The 13,927-nt window shown below is 31.4% G+C and overlaps 1 protein-coding gene across 4 annotated transcripts in view; it reads right to left on the reverse strand.

Moving 5' to 3' along the window:
• Window positions 1-730: 730 nt before the first annotated feature.
• LOC143067077 (microphthalmia-associated transcription factor-like) overlaps window positions 731-13,927 on the reverse strand; it is a 40,610-nt gene continuing 27,413 nt past the window's right edge. For all 4 annotated transcript variants that reach the window (XM_076240106.1, XM_076240115.1, XM_076240125.1 and 1 more), the window contains 6 exons: window positions 13,541-13,774; window positions 13,093-13,194; window positions 12,378-12,546; window positions 9,779-9,854; window positions 4,403-4,550; window positions 731-3,978 (listed from right to left, as the gene is read on the reverse strand). In XM_076240106.1, coding sequence (XP_076096221.1) covers window positions 3,709-3,978; window positions 4,403-4,550; window positions 9,779-9,854; window positions 12,378-12,546; window positions 13,093-13,194; window positions 13,541-13,774 — 999 coding nt within the window. In that variant the 3' untranslated portion in view covers window positions 731-3,708. The remainder of the gene's footprint in view (window positions 3,979-4,402; window positions 4,551-9,778; window positions 9,855-12,377; window positions 12,547-13,092; window positions 13,195-13,540; window positions 13,775-13,927) is intronic.

The raw sequence follows: 13,927 nt of genomic DNA on the forward strand, positions 1-13,927 counted from the left end.
CATTATGTGTTGGTTGAGCGTTATGAAATAACTGTTTCACAGATGATATTCAATATATTCCTTATGTTGTAACTACAATGCACTTTCCTTTTCCCCACAAATGTGACCTATCAAATTTAAACTATTCACTGTGCTTGTAATAACATGTGCAACACGACAGGTGCCACATATGGAGCAGGATTTGCTTACCCTTCCAGCACACCTGAGATCACCCCCCGTTTTTGGTTGGGTTCGTGTTGCTTAGTCCTTTGTTTTCTATGTTGTGTTTTGTGTACTATAATTTGTCTGGTTTTTGTTTTAGACATGGCGTTGTCAGTTTATTTTCGATTTATGAGTTTGACTCCCTTTGGTATCTTTCACCCCTCTTTCAATGGTAATCTACTGTCATCCAAAATTTAAACCTGATCTTAAAAATACTAACAGATACACAAATGGAAAATACATTGCCTCCTGTTATAGCTGGCAAGACATTTCCTTGAAATGTCCATTGGATAATCACTAAAACATAAAGGATGTTGCATCATATTACAAATTACCTCTCACTTTTATTAACTGGTTGACTGCATAAAAGAACTCCATTCTTAAGTGAAACTAGGTTAGCTTATAAGCCACATTGAGTTCAACATGATAAGCACTTATTATATTGTGAAAAGTCCTACCTAAGAAGACATTGTAACTTTGGTTAAATTCTACCAAATATTTCTACATTTGTCAACTAAATTAAAACAAGTTTTATTTTCAATCTTTTATTCCATTCAAGTAATATCAACAGTTGTAGTATAAAATCTAAAAAAAATTAAGACTCTAACTCATTAACAAACAACAAGAGGTTAGAATTGATCACACCATGTATCTAATATTCACATGTTTCATCTCTATGCTATCTCTATACAATTAGCACCAGCAATTGTCTCCCTTTCATCATCTGTAAATCAAATACAAATTGTCTCCCTTTTCTTCTAATGTAAATCAATACAAATTGTAAAATTATTACATTTCATGGAATAAAACTTACATTTAAAAGAAATATTCAAATAAAACTTGACATTAAATGCAATGTTCAACTAAAATTTTACATTAAAAAGTTTTCTTCTTCTATAATAAACCATCATATGAAACATGGTGAAGTCAATTCTACCCCTTTCTTTATCAATAACAGTTATTCAATTTTTGTATAATTCAACATCATATTTACATGTAAAATACAATCATTTTGTAACAACATAAACCTTTTCCATGATAATTTGTGTCCTTTTCTAACAAATCATAATTTTGAATGAAAAAAAATTAATTGTTCCATAAAACTTTGGTTTCATAAAAATGTGAAAATTATAAAATTTACATACATTCATATGAAATATTTAACATTGTAAACATTTTCACTTGTATTTTCTGTTACATTGCAGTTATTTTAATCATAATTGATGTATACAACCATTTAACTGTATCAACGAAATGCTGATGAGTAATAAAAGCTACACTTTTTGTTAATCTTCTTGTCTATGCAGATCTTTGACTCTTTCAAACTATCTAACCAATAAAATTTGTTCTGAAGTTACTCTGAGTATTTCGAAAAGATTTTGTGATAAGAGTTGCATTAACATCAATTGATAACTGAACATTTACATTCTACAATGTACAACCACTCACTGAACTCAAAGGCCATTAAATTTGAAACCATTTATCCAAACTATAATATGTCCCGTAAACGGGCATATAAAAACTAAAATACTTAAAAATTTAAAGCAAAAATACTTCTTGCTGTCCCATTGCTTTTGGTTAATACAAATTTTTAGTTTTATTTTTTTCCAAAAGTATTAATGGCCTTTTGATGAACAGTACTACAACAGATCTACTTATTCCTCTGCAAAATATATTGTGGGCAGTGAAAAGTTGAGGTTTAAATGGTTACCATGTAAAGTCCACTTGCATATAATTAAAAACAACAGAATGACTTATGATTAAATTAATAGTTTAATCTAGACAAATGCAAGTGTTTAGTTTCACTAAAACCTGCTGATTTTTTTAAATTCTTTAGTTCCTTTTCTGCATGATATTCATTACAGTATAAAAATCTCCCATCCGAAAAAGAAAAAAAATTTGCCAGATGGTTAAATTTGAAGTAAGAAGTCAAATGTAGATAATTCTTTTGAACAGTATGATATTGAATGCAAACAACAGTAAAAGTATTGTGAACTCATACAAAATTAAAAAGAAAATTATTACAATAAAACCACAAATCATAAACAAGATTAAACCTAAATAAGTTGTTGATCATTGGATATAACATACAATCATCTGAATGAAATTACTTATATATTCTCAACTGAATTGAAATTATATACAAATGGTGTCCATCTTTAATATGATGGACATTTTGATTTTCCAATATTTGCCTCTAACCTTTTCTCACAGACCATTGACGCGTACGGCTACCTTGGTTTCAACACCTACTATTATTAATGTCAAACTATATGACACAGCATTCCATTCAAACATTTTTTAATCAATTTAGCCTAATTACACATTATCCAGTTAAAAGCTGTCTGTTTAAATTAAGTTAAACCAATTTTAACAATTTTTTTCAATAGGAAGTGAAGTTTAATAGAGTTAAAGAAAACAAAAGCAGTTTATATCTTTCAGGTACTGTAAGGAAATGAAACTTTACAAACAGTTAATCTATGGCTGACACATTGATGCATAATGACATATACATATAGCAAAGTGTATTTTAATCTGGAATGACTATTATTTTGATTTGATGAACAGTACCAATATGCAGTAAATTCATATGAAACTGAATAATAAATGGTGATCAAGCTTTAGTTTGTATATGTTTTTATGTCTATATAGTACATGGAGATCATAACAGTAAAACCTGTTCAAATTAGATTTTTTAACACCAGGTCCTCATTTCAAAGCAAATCTTACATTTAAAATTGATCGTAAGTCATGAACAATTCAGTATCCTTAAGATCAATTTAAGACATAAGATTTTTTGAAAAAGGCAAGATTGAGGACTAATTCATTGTGTTTGAAGGTAAAACTTGTCTTATCGAAACAACCATAATCTCAAAGAGGTTCGGTCTGAACAGGTTTCACTGCATTTATTTTATGTACAAATTCAGCAACAATTAAAAAATATCTGATAACAAGTAATGATGACAATAACAATCTTTGAATATTTCTGTGTAGTATTGCACTATCCCTAAGTCTATTGAATGATGACAAAATGATAAAGACTTGTCATTAGGTCATAATTTAGCACTGCCAGAAATCGTCATCTATTTAACAATAATTACATCATAACAATCTGATTATATACATATTTACATCTGAACCAACTTCAAACAGTTTAAAGAAACAATGTTAACAAATTTTTACAGCCAGGATTTAATTGGGTTTTGGAAAATTCTGCATTGTAGATGTAGAGTGGTAGATACTTTACTTTACATTTTGGTAGTCGATGCTGATTTATCCTAACCATTGACCAACAGGTCAGCTTTATAATTCTGGGCTAGCCCAAACTATAACTTAAGTACTTCAAATAGTGAAGAATAAGTAATTTTGTGTACAAGTTTTAAGACAGGTCTAAATTTAGCACTTGAAAAACACTGTACAAAAACAGAACAAATCGTAATGAGTCTATTGATTAACGATATGCTCATGTAAGAGAGCTTACACATGATCTCCAATCATATCTCCTCATCAGTTAAATAAATCACTAGCATTGTTTACAGAATTAGGACTGACTGGGTTTGATGATAACATAGGATCTCCACTGACAGGAGAACTATCATCCATATAGTCTTCAAACGATCCATGAGAGGACGTCACTATCACAGCAGGTGCTTGTTCTATTTCTTGTTCATAGGAATGAGGTTGGAAGGCGTTTTGTGCTGACAAGTTGGCTAATTGATCCATATCATCCTTCATACCACTTGTCATTCCATTGGCGTTTAATACTAACTCAAGTTGCTGAAATAAAAATATAATTGTTAACTAGAGTTTCTTCCCTTGGACCTAACCAAAGAATTGTATCACAAAAAATTTAAACAGTAACTACTCCACTCTGTAAGTTTTTGGTGTTTTTTTTATAAATTTTAAAAAGGGAGATTAACCTTTTTTTCTAAATTAGGAAATGGACAATAAAAGTTCTAAACCACCACTTGTGTTGAAAAAAAAATCAAATTCTTAATTTCCTAATCAGAAAGGATCATATCATAAAGGAGGGAATATATATATTTTTGTATTGTATAGTTTATGATGCTCAAACTGTATGCATACTAGACTATTGTTGTTTCTTTTTGTTATTGTCTTATTTATGTCTTATATTGTACTATGCTCTTTGTGAGCCCATTTAATGGAAATAAACATCTTCTTCTTATAAACTTTGTATTACCTGCATCCTCAGCATCATCTTTCTGTTTGCTGATTCCATCTTCCTCTGTCTATCTTCCACATATTTCAGTCTTTCTTGGTCTCTCCTGAGTTTTCTGATGTAATCTACTGATGCTTTCAATATACTGCCCTTGTTTTGTCTCATGTCTCTGAAAAAAAAACCACAGAAAATAAGTATGAGATAATACATAAACATCATTTAAACTATACTATATCTTTATGATTCTTATCAATGCCTTTGATTGGATGCACCCAATATTATTTGATCAAACTATGGATTCATATAATTATGCTTTTTCATACCTCAAGCTACCAGACATTATTACACCTTTCTATGTCATAAAACTTAACTCAGTACTTGAAGTATAAAATGTGTGCCCGAAACAACAAATCCAGTGTTTTGATTGGTTGATTCCTTAGTCTGTGTACAATTATCATACATAAATTTTATGATGGCAAGGCCTGATCTTAAAAGAAGCCAATGATAAAATAATGACAGTAACCTCAAAACAGCATCACTTTTTAAAGCCATGACAATTGTGTCAACAGTAAAACCAAACCAAATTTTCACAATTAGGATGTATGCTCATTTACGCTATTAAATGTTTCTAAGACAAACATTAGAGAATTTATATCTCATTCTGAATTGAAGACATTTTTTGCAAAAAACATATTCTAAACATTATCCTATCTACCATTTATGACAGATCGATCAAATTACTTTTGGTTTATGACAACAGATATTATCTCCCCTTAATATCACTGCAATGTATGCAATGTAGTACACTTAGAAACATAATCCAATGAAAGAATCACATAGTTATCACTAGGACAGTGAACTTTTCATGAATCATCCTCGCAAAAACACATGTTACCATTGTTTACAAAACAACCTGTTCCTACTGTAGGACAAATAGTAAATAGGACACATAACTATTGATTTGACATATATCCTTAGACTGTTTACTAAAATATTTTGTAGAGCTTCTGTTGCTATGAAACTCTATTTGACCTCAATGTTTTTGTTTACAAACATATTTATGACAGCTTGGCTTCTACTGTTATTACATACGAAATATGAATCATATATAAAAGCACTTAAAAACCCAGATGAAATATATCCCAAATTTTGGCTTTACATTTATCTTACTCTCGTAAGTCTCTTTGGGCTTGATTTATTAATATTTTATATATCAAAACTGTCCACTTCATTGGAGTCTGTAGAAGTGGAAGATTGGGGAGGGGTGTCTTTATTTCTCTATTCTTTTACTTTTAAGGTCATATTCTTCTACTTAAGACTCTTGTTGCCCATTCTCCAATATTCTTTTACTTTTAAGGCCCTATTCTTCTACTTTAGACTCTTGTTGCCCATTCTCCAATATTCTTTTACTTTTAAGGCCCTTTTCTTCTACTTTAGACTCTTGTTGCCCATTCTCCAATATTCTTTTACTTTTAAGGCCCTATTCTTCTACTTTAGACTCTTGTTGCCCATTCTCCAATATTCTTTTACTTTTAAGGCCCTATTCTTCTACTTTAGACTCTTGTTGCCCATTCTCCAATATTCTTTTACTTTTAAGGCCCTTTTCTTCTACTTTAGACTCTTGTTGCCCATTCTCCAATATTCTTTTACTTTTAAGGCCCTTTTCTTCTACTTTAGACTCTTGTTGCCCATTCTCCAATATTCTTTTACTTTTAAGGCCCTATTCTTCTACTTTAGACTCTTGTTGCCCATTCTCCAATATTCTTTTACTTTTAAGGCCCTTTTCTTCTACTTTAGACTCTTGTTGCCCATTCTCCAATATTCTTTTACTTTTAAGGCCCTTTTCTTCTACTTTAGACTCTTGTTGCCCATTCTCCAATATTCTTTTACTTTTAAGGCCCTATTCTTCTACTTTAGACTCTTGTTGCCCATTCTCCAATATTCTTTTACTTTTAAGGCCCTTTTCTTCTACTTTAGACTCTTGTTGCCCATTCTCCAATATTCTTTTACTTTTAAGGCCCTTTTCTTCTACTTTAGACTCTTGTTGCCCATTCTCCAATATTCTTTTACTTTTAAGGCCCTATTCTTCTACTTTAGACTCTTGTTGCCCATTCTCCAATATTCTTTTACTTTTAAGGCCCTTTTCTTCTACTTTAGACTCTTGTTGCCCATTCTCCAATATTCTTTTACTTTTAAGGCCCTTTTCTTCTACTTTAGACTCTTGTTGCCCATTCTCCAATATTCTTTTACTTTTAAGGCCCTTTTCTTCTACTTTAGACTCTTGTTGCCCATTCTCCAATATTCTTTTACTTTTAAGGCCCTTTTCTTCTACTTTAGACTCTTGTTGCCCATTCTCCAATATTCTTTTACTTTTAAGGCCCTATTCTTCTACTTTAGACTCTTGTTGCCCATTCTCCAATATTCTTTTACTTTTAAGGCCCTTTTCTTCTACTTTAGACTCTTGTTGCCCATTCTCCAATATTCTTTTACTTTTAAGGCCCTTTTCTTCTACTTTAGACTCTTGTTGCCCATTCTCCAATATTCTTTTACTTTTAAGGCCCTATTCTTCTACTTTTAAGGCCCTTTTCTTCTACTTTAGACTCTTGTTGCCCATTCTCCAATATTCTTTTACTTTTAAGGCCCTATTCTTCTACTTTAGACTCTTGTTGCCCATTCTCCAATATTCTTTTACTTTTAAGGCCCTTTTCTTCTACTTTAGACTCTTGTTGCCCATTCTCCAATATTCTTTTACTTTTAAGGCCCTTTTCTTCTACTTTAGACTCTTGTTGCCCATTCTCCAATATTCTTTTACTTTTAAGGCCCTTTTCTTCTACTTTAGACTCTTGTTGCCCATTCTCCAATATTCTTTTACTTTTAAGGCCCTTTTCTTCTACTTTAGACTCTTGTTGCCCATTCTCCAATATTCTTTTACTTTTAAGGCCCTTTTCTTCTACTTTAGACTCTTGTTGCCCATTCTCCAATATTCTTTTACTTTTAAGGCCCTATTCTTCTACTTTAGACTCTTGTTGCCCATTCTCCAATATTCTTTCTTATTCAATTATTCCTGTTCTGTAACCCTTATCCCTATCTCTAGTCTAGATTCTACATGTACATGTGCATTTCTCATATTTTAAATCTTTTCCAATAAAGATGTATGTTAACAGGTGCCCCTTACTTTTATTCAATTTTAATTTTAATATGCCAACCTACTAAATCAGGAAATAACAATACACACACTTACATATTAAAACTTTGTGCAAAGTTCAAGGGTTAAAATAAATCAAAGTTCTCAATATAATTTGATCAAAACTTGTCATTTGATTGATTAGGAAATCTTAATTGTAAACATGATAAATAAAGTGGTGTGAGGAATTCTGCTTTGTCCTACTTTAATAAAATATCTTAAAATCTGGCCATGACCGAAGGTAATAACCCTGAATTATTACTTTTGCCACAAGGACTTTTGGAATTTTCATTCATCACAAGACATCAAACATTACTTATAATCTAGAGCTCACAATGTAAGTGTAAACAAATTAAAAATTGACAAAATGTCACCTGATTCAAGTGGCTTGTTTTTTAACCTATCTGATAGCATTATGCCATACAGAAAATGTAACAACACTTGACTCTGTGAAGAGATTTTTTTTTGGCACAATAAATTTACTAGTTCCCTTTTATCGTTACATTTAATGACAATTTTATCATGTTGACCACCAAGCTTTTGTGTTAGTATATATATCTAAATTCTCTCACAATTACACTATTTATGTAGCTAAATTTCATACTATATTTCTGGTGTAATTTTTTTAATGATTATTTACTTTAAAATGTAAAATACATAATTGTATGATGACCATGTCATTATATAGAATGTCATTAACATTTTATGGGAGAAATTAAAGTATTTTCTCATTCACAGCAAGTCAATATTGATTTTACAAGTAAACAATCTTACTAAGCTTAATACTGTGACTTCTTCAATATTTGATTTTGTGGTTTAAAAAAAACCCTGCATACAAGCTTATAGAAAATGTGAACTTCTTTGAACATCTAAATTTATGGTTCACCTGTACCCACAAAATCAGTTGGTATACCACAAGTAATAATGAATCTCAAGAAGTTAGATTATCCTGCTTTAGAAAACCTTTTAGATTAGGTTGTTTTTATCATATATTTTCCTCTAGATGATTTGATTTTTGGTGTTTTACTTTTTAAAGCACCACATTTAGGCTATTTTGTGGCGGCCAGTTTTTATTGTTGGAGGAAGCCAGAGTGCCAGAGAAAAACACCGACCTTCGATAGGAAAACTGACAATCCTAGTCAATTAAGATTGGAGTCAAACTCCCAACCTCAGTGTTGAGTGTTGACAGGCTAGTGATTACTGTAGTAGCTACTTAGACCACTTGGCCACCAAGGCCCCTCCTCTAGATGATCAGAACTAGAAATCAGGTCCAGAAATCTTTACGTCAATCCATCAATAGGCCAATATAATAAGGTACATGTACAATAATGTAGAGGTGTACCACAAGGTTTATATCGATAAAAATAAAATGTTGAGGGATCTTAAAAACCTCTTTCTCAGTATGGCATATGACTTACAGGTGCTGAGAAAAATGCAACAGGCCAAGTAAAAACTGGAGCTGTCCGCATAGCAAGACTAAAACCACCCATACATGCATTTTAGTTGATGTCTTGATATAAAGTATTGAGACAATGACATTATGTAATTTTGTCCATATTTATTTCAATATTTGTTTGACATTCCACTTCCATTTTAGCTGATATCAATGTTAGAAGGCAATCAACTTCTTTGGGGTCATAGGTCAAAGGAACAATTATGATAATCTTACTGACAAAGCACCTTCCAATAATGAATCTGTACACAGACTTAAATTAACTTAGCATAGTTAAACTGAGATCTTCTGAGAATGGTTATGAACCAAACAGAAATAAGTAGATGTGTTTGTGAAGGGTTAAGTTCAAGGTTGGCATGACCTGATTTTGTAATGAGAGGCATCTCTATGATGCTTCTACATACAAAGTTTTACAAATCTTAGTACTGTGGTACAAAAGTAATGCACCATAACCAAAGCAGACAATATTTTATCATAGCTTTGAAGGTCTAAGTTAAGGTCAGCATACCCGTAGCCAGGGGGTTCAGACAAAACCCCCTTGAAAAAAAAAGCACTGTTAAAGTCAACGTTCTGTTTGAATAATCACTGTTAAAGTTGAGTTCGTGAGTCCAAATACCCCTCCCCCTTGGAAATTCCTGGCTACGGGCATGGTCAGTATCATATTTCTTCATACAAAATTAGAAATCAGACAAAGTAGGTCAACAGCATGCAATTTGATTCTTTTTGAAATCATCCTTTAAACCTATAAAATGATACTTACGGATCTATAGTCTTTGGTAACAAAGTTCCTAGTTCTTTAATTCTATCATTTATATTAAACCTCCTTCGTCTTTCAACTATAAAAGAGAGAAAAAAAAGAAATAACTTAGTGAATTTATGTTATTCTGAATAGCCAATTTACAGGAAAAAAGAAACTACTCTGAATTCAATATTTTATGTGGTGTGATAATTTACTTTGATTTTGTGGATAAAGGTTAGCCACAAAAATTGGAGTTAAACAAAATACAAATTTAAGGCCAGACTTTTTATTTTATCTGTTTAACGAGAAAATTTGTAAAAAATTAGGGTCGAGGGGGCGAAATAAAAAAAAAAATAAAAGTGCAAAATTGGTCCAGTCGACACTAAAAATAAAAATAAAACCATTATAAGTGACTTTTTTTTTTTTTTTTTTTTTTTTTTTTTTTAGAATTTATCAAAATACAAGAACAATGAAATGAGAACAGACCAGTATATTAACCCAGAGAAATATAAATACATATAGTTTATATATGTCTCTGGTTAACCCTTCTATTAATATAAACATAAAAACTATGTTTTGATTCTGTTTTTCCACTTAAATATAGATCCATGGCACCACTCAAATATATCAACCTCGCTGCATATACACTATATATGTATATACCAGTCACCCAGTCAGGAACCTCTTAATGTATGCAGAGACATATATATACACATGTGTATATATGTCTCTGGTGTAATAGTCCCAGAGTTAAGCAACTTTAACCTATAAATTGAAACAATGCTTATACATGGAAATATATACATTAATCAAGAAGATCTAACCAAAAGTATGTTAATGCGTGTGGGATGCGTAATTTTCTCTTTTGGGATCAATTTTTGTCTGTCAGCAGTGCCATTCATGCGTCTGTAGTCATTATCGCAAGAATCCGGATTTCGGTCATAGCGGGTCCGTTTCCGATGAAATCCCGATTCCGATCCGTAATTCTACAAATTTAAATGTCGGACGAAGAAAAATTTACAAAAATAAACGATGTTTAATACGCTATTTGGAAAGGAATATGACGTTTCTGATGCAATACATGGATGACAAGTTTATTTTAGGCTAATTTCATCAAGTTCTGATGAAGTAATAACTGATTTTGCCGAAAGTTAGAATGATTTGATGTACGCTCTCGTGTAACAAGTATGAAAAGCATGCCACCAGCTTAAAAATCTTTTAGAAGAAAATATATCGTTTTTGCCTTGAATTTCTTTACTTTTAAATGAAAATTGCTTTTCATTGACTTGGCAAAAATTAAATATTACCGATAACGAAATTGACTGAAAGCGAGTATCGTGAACAACACATTTTATTTTTTTCTGAGGATTTCGTAACAGTTGGCGGGAAAAATAATAATAAAAGTAAGAAGCACTACTTTTATTTTTATTCTAAAATCGGGAAAGGTGGAGTCGGCGGATCTCGTTAAACAGATAATAAAAAAAGTCTGGCCTAATATAGGGTTTTATATAGAATTTGTTAAAACCCGAAAGTCCACCACAAAAAAAAACAAAATTTTTCTTCCATCCTCTTAAATTTATACCCACACAATACATGAATCCACAGTATTCAAGAAGTAAGATTAAACAAAACACGTGTGGGGTGTGTGTCTAGGCAGCAACAACAAAATTCAAGATAACTAGTTGATATCTTAATGCCCTCTACAAGTGTTTATATATAACCAGTCAAGGTCTAAATTGCCCCAAGTTGAGAAAAATTGTCAATAAATTCAAATATCAACAATCAGCAATCAGATATGCATGGGGGCATATTAAAGAATCCTTCTTCTTAAGATATTTCATTTGGTTAAAAACCACTTAAGTCTTTATTGCGATAGATTTGTCACAATAGGTTAAGGATGCACAATTTTGAGAAAAGAATTATCATCATGATCATAGTGAAATTTCTTTACTTAGATAACTTCCTGTCGTACGGTTATTAAAAATGAACGGATGCCTCTACTTTGTCATTGGACTGATATAACACTTAATTGAAGAGAAACTTCTATCTTTTATGAAATGTAATCTTAAATATGTACACTTAGTCCAGGGACTGAAGTTAAAATTTTGGCATGGTAGCTCACAGCTTAAATTTTGTAGCCTATATAAGAAATTCAGAAATTTAAGTAGCCCACACCAAATTTTAGGGGCTCTTGGCGAGTGGGCCCCTTCTAATTTCAAACCCGTAGTCTAGAAATACCTAACTTATAAATGACAAAAAAGCATTGTGGCATTATTTACAGAGCACAGCATAAGTTATTGCTAAATAAGTATCAAAATGAATAGCTTTTCATAAATGTATAATAATTGAACTTCCTAAAATTGTTTTTTTATTTATATCAACAGGAAATGTTGAAAATTGTAATTATCCTACTGACAAAATCTAAGTTACAACACCACCACATCTTACCATACATAGTAGTTTCAAAATTTTCTTTTTATCGCTACAAATTTGTAGAAATCCATTATTTTTAAAGCATAACTTTGAAATTGATGCAGCGATTACCAAAAGAAATCTCATTTTAGGTGTTGTCCTTCTTTTGTCTGTCTTTCTGTCACATTATGTCTTGTAAATGACTTACTTTGATTGTGATTGTCTTTCTTTTGTCTGTCTTTCTGCCACATTCTAGCTTCTTCGTCTGTCATAAAATCTGGGGTTGTGGCAGGCTGAAATTTGGCAGGGCAAGAGGATGGCTGGTTAGAATTTTCTCTTGGTACTTCATATATGTCAAATAAGTTGGCATGTGGCAACTGCAATTATAATTATCATTTTTAAACAAAGTCTAGTACTAGGGTTGTTTCTATGATGTAGCTTTGACAAGTACCCATTGGAATCCCATATCCAATACCCCCTTCCGTTATTTATAGTAGATGATAATATATGAAATTGAAAGAAGACCTAGAATAATATTCTATTTAACTGGGGGTTAAAATATTTCAAAATTTCATTGGTTTTTAAAAAGACTCATAAAGATTTAAGTAATTCAAATTGTTTTTCAAATCGTGATGACTAATTTTCAAGGGTCCATGTCATAATTCAAGGTTAAAATTTCAAAGCATTTTTTGTTAATAGAAATCAGAAAACTCCTTTAAAATTTGGATAAGTTTGAATCATGTGTTGTATATTTTTTTTTTATCTGTTTACGACCAAAAACATAGTATTTGAATCAGAGTAAGACATATTACACAGGCTAAAATATATGAGTAACAATTAGTAATATGCATTTCAACTGCATGACTATGATATAACACACGTCAACAGGAAAATACAATAGTGAATGTAAGTGGTCCACTTACAGTAGATGAGAGATGGTCAAGAGTTGGTTCTATAAGGCTGAGATCACTGTCCAGATGAGGATCAACGGTTTGCAAACTAATTAATTCATTAATCAGTTCCATCTGGAAAAAAACAATGAATAAAATAAGATATTTTTAAAAGATATAAGATTTCCATCTTATTTTAATGATCATAATTTAAACATGTTAAAGTCATATGAGAAGAGTTTCTATATACTAAGCTGAAGAAAAATGATTTTTTGTGGATAATTGATTCTATGATTTTGTCTGCATACTTTTGAATAGAAAATTTGAAATTTGTTGACATTACTATGGAAAAGTTAAAATCCTTTGAAAAATTTAATTCTGGGTCACCCTATACCCACTAAATCCACAATCATTGGTATCCAATGATTAATAATGAATTCACAGTATAAGATAATGACAGCATCATTCAACATATACTTACATCTGCCATTTCTGAGGACATGGCTGAACTGCTAAGGTCTGCCGACAAATTACTGTCCTGGTCCAATGGGACACTACCACTGAGTGTCTGTAGAGGCTCTTGTGAGTGAGTTGAGACAGGTAGAGACTGTACGGATGTAACTTTGCCATGAGGATTACTAAGGAACATATGAATTTGTCGTTTCTTGCTCTCTTGGACATGGAACTGAGTGGGGTTTTGTAACTTTGACTCGACCTGCAAAATAAATGAATTCTTAAATAAAATTATATTTATATATTATTTTTTTTTACTTTACTTAATTCCTGATACTGAAGTTAAATCGAAACCTTACATCTTATAAAAATATTAGTGACTGCTGGTTCTTACCCAAGATTTCTGTAGCTTGAC

Source organism: Mytilus galloprovincialis, chromosome 1 (assembly GCF_965363235.1).
Source record: "Mytilus galloprovincialis chromosome 1, xbMytGall1.hap1.1, whole genome shotgun sequence".
In the NCBI taxonomy this organism is placed as follows: domain Eukaryota; kingdom Metazoa; phylum Mollusca; class Bivalvia; order Mytilida; family Mytilidae; genus Mytilus; species Mytilus galloprovincialis.